Source organism: Alexandromys fortis, unplaced genomic scaffold, assembly GCF_014885135.2.
Source record: "Alexandromys fortis isolate MF-2015 unplaced genomic scaffold, M_Fortis_MF-2015_v1.1 scaffold_23, whole genome shotgun sequence".
Classification (NCBI taxonomy): domain Eukaryota; kingdom Metazoa; phylum Chordata; class Mammalia; order Rodentia; family Cricetidae; genus Alexandromys; species Alexandromys fortis.
This window is the reverse complement of record NW_026067907.1, coordinates 15327795-15334307: the sequence shown is the minus strand read 5'-3', so window position 1 is coordinate 15334307 and position 6513 is coordinate 15327795. Positions and strand designations below refer to the sequence as shown.

Below are 6513 nucleotides of genomic sequence, written 5' to 3'. Positions count from 1 at the left end.
AATTTGAAGAAGAGCAAGGAGAAGGGGTATATGGGAAAGTGAAGGAGGAAGTGAAGGGAGATATGTTGTTTTATTACTATATCGTAACCTCAAAAATAAAAAAAAATGCCTTTTAAAAAGACGGGATTTAGAAGTTAAATTTGAGAAAGGTCGGGCATGAAGACGAAGAAAGAAATGTAATTAAATTGCCGTTTTAAATCAGACTATGTTGTAATGCTACTGACAAATCGCATGTCTCCTTTAATATAAATATTGCATATTAATGACCCAAATTACCCCTCCTTTTTAAAGTACTGAAAGACAAACTTGTCAGAACTTTAGATTTTTTTCCATGAACCAAGACTCCAAAATGTTCAAGCATTATAAAAATTATAGATTTATTTTCTGCAAAAATCTATTGTGCATCCATTTGCATGCAAAATTCGAGAAGTAGCATGGGATAAAACCAGACTCTCTGATCATGGCGAACAATGAGGGCTGATGAGAAGCCAGGGACAATGGCACGGGGTTTTGATCCTGCTTCATGTTCCGGCTTGGTGGGAGCCTAGCCAGTTTGGATGTTCACCTTCCTAGACCTGGACGGAGGGGGAAGGACCCTTGGACTTTCCACAGGGCAGGGAACCCTGACTGCTCTTTGGACTGGAGAGGGAGGGGGAGAGGAGTGGGGGGAGGGGGAGAGGAGTGGGGGGAGGGGGAGAAGGGTGGGAGGAGGGGGAAACTTTTTTTTTCTTTTCCTTTACTCAATAAAAGAAAAATTAAAAAAATCTATTGTGCAATTTGCAGCAGGATTCCCTTAGATTTTCTGTATTTACATTTAAGTGAAAACATTAAAGAATCAAATATAAGGCAATATAATGAAAGTTAACTACACATGTTGGAAAACCTAGATGTCCAATAATGAAGGGGCTAAGATGAATGGAAAATATAGCTTTTTACCTTGTTGTTTCTGTGATTGAATCTGTCACTAAAACTTTTTAGTACTACAACACCTTATCTAGAAAATAAGATTTCATTGACTTTGGCTCTTTTATATTTATATACTTATCCAATAATAATAATCAAAGATAACAAGGCCATGAATTTGAGAGGGAGTCAAGTACATGACTTGGAAGGGGTTGGAGGGAGAAAAGAAAGGGGAAAGGATTTAATTATATATTCACTAAAATTAAAAGTTATCACAAATATTAAGATTTCACTTGTAATTGTAAATCTCAAGAAAAATAAGATTGCAGTCACTCCTACAGAAATATTTCCACCGAAGTATCCTTGGGTACACAGAAGTTGACAGATAAGTCACATTGCTCCAAATTATCAAATTCTAAAAAAAGTGAATGTACTGAGAAATATGTAGACTATACAGCTAAATGAGTCTGATTAATAGTCTTAGCAATATATAAAATGATGTCATTCAATATAGAATTTTCACACTTGGAGAAGATATATAGATCAATGAGTTTTGAATGCTATATTTTAAGAAAACTAACAAATGTCATAGGACTAAGATCCATATCTTTAATGTTAACAAAAATGGTCAATTAATTATCTGGACATCCAGCCAAATTCTTTACCCTTGACAATGTATCAAAAATGATCTAATGAATCAAACATTATGAAATATTTTTGGCATATACCTTTAACCACATTATTCAAAGAAGATCGACGGTAAGATTTACAAGGATCATAAATTTGTGATCATATACACCTACATGAAAGCAAGACATTTTATGGAATCATTGAACACTGACTGAAGCCCATTTGTAGTTTTTCTCCTAAAGAGGGTATTTATTAATGTCAGTATCATAGATTTTAACAACTTTTCTCCCTAAAGAAATTAATTTCAAGAATAAATGAGGAAAATTGACGTATGACAGTTCAGGTTGCAGACAGACATGACAGAGACACATGGGTTGCATGTAACGACACAGCTTAAAAAGACACAAAATGATTACAACCAAAAACATGCATACATTGACGTTTATTGAAAGAGTTTTCCTTTAATCACTTGTTTCATGGCATTAATGACATCCTTGTTCCTTAAGCTATAGATTAAGGGGTTCAACATTGGGCTCAAAAAGGTGTAAAACACAGCAATTACTTTGGACTCCTCTACAGACCTCTTTGATGGGGGTCTCAGATACATGCAGAAAAGGGTTCCATAAAATATGGTGACTGTTGTCAGGTGGGAGCCACAGGTAGAAAAGGCTTTTTGCCTTCCTTCAGCTGAACGGATCCTCAAGATGGCTGCGAAAATGTAAAGGTAAGAGAGAAGAATGATACTGAGAGAACTTGAAAGAGTAAAGCCAGCAACCACAAACATGGCCATCTTTTTGACATGAGTGTCAGAGCAAGCCAGCATGATGAGAGGAGGGTCTGCGCAGTAGAAGTGGTTGATTACACGGGAGCCACAGAAAGACAGGTGGAAAGTGAGCAGAGTCTGAGAGAGCCCATTCAGGAAGCCAAACACATAAGGAAATGTGACGAGAGACACGCAGACATTCTTGGACATCCTGGTACTGTAATGCAGAGGGCTGCAAATGGCCACATAGCGGTCCAGTGCCATGGAAGCAAGGATATAAAATTCAGTGATCACCAGAGCAATGAAGAGGAGACACTGAGTGAAGCACCCAGCATAGGAGATTGTCTTCTGGCCCGAGATGAAACCGCGCAGCATGTTGGGAGTAACATTGGAAGAGTAGCAAATGTCTACAAAGGAGAGGTGCCCAAGGAAGAAGTACATGGGCGTTTGCAGGTGGGAATTGGTCCTGATCAGCACGATCATGCACAGGTTCCCTGCCAGTGTGACGACAAAGATGAGCAGAAACACCACGAAGAGGATCCTCCCCAGCACCGGGCTGTCTGTGAGTCCCACAAGAATGAATTCTATCCCTGCAGTAGTATGGTTTAGGGAGGTCATTTTCTTACACTTGCAAGCTGAAAGTCCCAAGAAATATGAGCAGTGCCTTCGCAATTAGCGATGAGCTGTAGTCCTCACTGATTTTTAGTTGGACTGCAGCACAATTCCCTTTCTTGTCAAGTGCTTTTTAATATCTACATATCATATCCAACCTGTATTTTTGTTATCTGTTTGTGGTTTTCTTTTTATTATATCCCTTTTAATCACACAGCAGGCAAGCAGACAAAAACAACTGAGGTCTCACTGTCTTTCTTCTTTCTTACAATTGTATGAATATTCCTTATAGACAGATGCTTTCACATGCATATTTACGCAAGTATGCCTATGTTCATAGTGATATCCACGTAGAATGCATTTCCACAGTTTCTAACAATTTGAGATCAATATTTAAGAAAAACGTTTTAAAGTCACATCACTTTTTCATTTCTCTCAAGCGAATGAAGAAATATTTGTTTCCAGTAATTGAAGCTGCCATATCCTGTGCATTTGAAGTCAGAATAAAATAAATAAAATATCAACATCCAATGCATCATGTTACTTACAACCCACAATGGTCAATAAGAGAATGAAGAGTACATGAAGTTCTGAAATTTGTCTTAAAAAATTATGATAATCTTTCATAATCTAAGAAATTTTTCAACATACCATGGTGCTAGTTGCTTGAACGCTCAATAACCTGGGGGGTTACAGAAAGAAATTGACAATATCTGGGTACCCTTGAAAACTTATTTTATTAATTATTTTTTTAAAAAATATCTTTTCTCATTTTACATACCAATCCCATATCCTGTGTCCTCCCATAGTGTATTGTGCAGATCAAAAGGAATAGATACTAATTCATACATAACCCTATGTACCATATTGTCAAATGAAAACAAGTTATGATATTAAAAAAGCAAAGGAAGAAAGATTTCAGATGGAATAAAATCCCTTTCTGAGAGGGAGTATTTGAACAGCCTAAAAGATATTCAAATGTCTGTAATAAATCCATCTTTATAGTGTGATTTTCTTGCTTGTGTAAAATGTTCTTATATTCTAACCCATTTATAAGACTATCTACTAGAGAAAGCACAGATTCTTAATGCCAGTATGACCTACCATCCAGAATTTCTATGTTTGGAATATCATGACAAAATTGCCTCAATATTTGGCTTTAAACCATTATTTACTTGCTTCTCACAAATACATTAGAATTCACATATAATAGTGGATATTTTAGAATCACTAGATATATTGGCATATGAATAAAATTGTCAGGAGTAACTGACAATATATTTTCCCATAATGATAAGATACAGCCATACCCAAGCACACAAGCATATATTAGTTATCAAATACAAAATTTAACCTACCTGCAAATATTGATTTACTGTGCATCATACAATGTAGTAAGATTTATGATATATTTTCTTGGTTAATCCCCTAAGTGTCTAAAAACAGCTTTAGAGGTACAATTTAAATGTTCTTTAATTCTCAAGAGAATAATCTTAATTTGATGTTGTGAGTTTATTCACCTATGAGGACAAAACCTCTCCCTAACATGTGTAAACAAATCTTCCCTCTTTCTTGCTCTCTCTCTCTCTCTCTCTCTCTCTCTCTCTCTCTCTCTCTCTGTCTCTTCTCTTCTTTTCTCTCTCTCCTCTCTTTCTCTACCACTGCATTTGTGATTTTTATCTATTAATTTAAATAATAAAAGAAAAGGTGATATAGTTAGAAGATGTTTTGTATATTTAACATACAAAAGTAAAAGAAACTCCACCTGGAGTTTCTCATTTTATTCTGTTCATACTAAGAAGAAATAATCCAATGAGACTGAGGGATAAAGTACAATAGGTGACAGTAAAGAGGAAAAAAATAAAAAGTGTGTTGTCTGCATGTGTGAATCTGTGTACCACTTGTGTGTCTGGTGTCCACAGAGGCCATAAGAAGCTATTGGCTCCTCTGTAACTGGAAATAAAGATCATTGTGAGTTGGAAAAAAAAAAGATCAGATCACTGAAAAAGTATAGTACAAATACAATTCTTTACTTGTTCTCCATTTCATGAATTTTATTGAACTAACTCCAACTTAATTTTTTGGTTATCCAAAGTAATTCTATCTATAAAAATTTGATTAAAAACTAAATGTTGTTTCCTCAGAATCAAGAAAATCATTAATACCCATTGAATATTTAGTGTTAAGAAATATTTTAGTTAGCAGAAAGCTAATCATTTGCAAATTATATTTCTTCTCTGTAAAAAAAATAAGATAATACTGTTTGTCACAAGAAATTTAAATAAAAGAGCAGAAAGAAATTGTAAGCTTATAGTGTACAGGAAATTACTTTCTTTTCTAAATAATGGCATGAATGTTCTGGTATAAACCAAACACTCTCTGATTTGATTAAAAGTCTGCTTCAGAAGACAACTACTGCTTACTGGACCAATAACCCACGAGAGACTAATGCATAACCCTAAGGCATGCCCTGATACTATTTCTCAGCTAAATGAACATGTTGTCAAACATTATACTCATATATTAGTGCACCTCTCAGTCCTTATCAGAGAGCCTTCCTTTTGTAGTAAATGGAGATTAATTGAGACTCTCAACTGGTTATGGTGAGAGAACAAGAGACTGTGAAGCGCTACTATAAATTCAGTGTCTGTATAACACTCCCTCCCTTCAAAGCTCAGGGGTGAGCAGAGAAGAAGGGGATGAGAGATTGCAAGAAGAGAGGTACTGGACATCTACAGCAAAGTATTTTTTGGACGTAACAATACTGTTGCAGAGATGAATTCACATGGCTGTGGCTCCCAAACCTGAAAAAGTTCAGGGCAGCCATATTCATTGTATGAAAGACTAGAAATATCACAAAACAAAGACAATATAGCTCTGGCTGATTTTTAATTATAGAATATTAAGTATAATTCAATGTTATTATAGATCATGTCGAAGTTAAGGAAATAAAGTATACAGTAATTAATTCATTTCCTCTGTAAGACTGTGTCTATGATAATCTGAAAACTTGTGCATTACAGCTCTTTATTCATTACTGAAGTAAGGAAGTAAAGCTTGTCTAATTGTTAAGAGAAATTAGAACACTGTAAAATGTTGCCTGAATGAGACAAATTGCTATCAGTCCTCCATAATTTATTTTCAGAGACACAATAACAACATTTGGATTATAATAACACAGCGGTGTTTATTCCTCATGATCTGAGGCAGCTGATAGAATGGAAAGAAGCAAGCATGAGACAGTCCTTTGGTTCTAAACTTCACAGACTCTGCTCCATTGTGGCATATTATGAAAAATATCAGTTGTCACATTGCTCCAGCATTGATTTTTCTCCTACCCTAATGAAAAACACAATACTCATATCTAATTTAACAAATGTGTAATAACAACTCTATGCCATTCTGGAAGAAATATAAATAAAACACAGAAATGCTTAGAATTCTGCTGTGTTTCAAATAATTTTTTTTAAATATAATTTTTTTTATTGAAAAAAAAAAGATTTCCGCCTCCTCCCCGCCTCCCATTTCCCTCCCCGTCTCCCTTTTCCCCCCTCCTCCCTCTCCTCTCCCCCTCCCCCCACTCCTCTCCCCCTCCCTCTCCAGTC

At 35.6% G+C, this 6513-nt stretch overlaps 1 protein-coding gene across 1 annotated transcript; it reads right to left on the bottom strand.

The window, feature by feature from the left end:
• Positions 1–1975: 1975 nt before the first annotated feature.
• On the bottom strand, positions 1976–2914 carry LOC126497578 (olfactory receptor 5M10-like). Its single transcript, XM_050135685.1, has one exon. The coding sequence runs from the start codon at positions 2912–2914 to the stop codon at positions 1976–1978; it is 939 nt and encodes a 312-aa protein (XP_049991642.1).
• Between the last annotated feature and the right edge of the window lie 3599 nt (positions 2915–6513).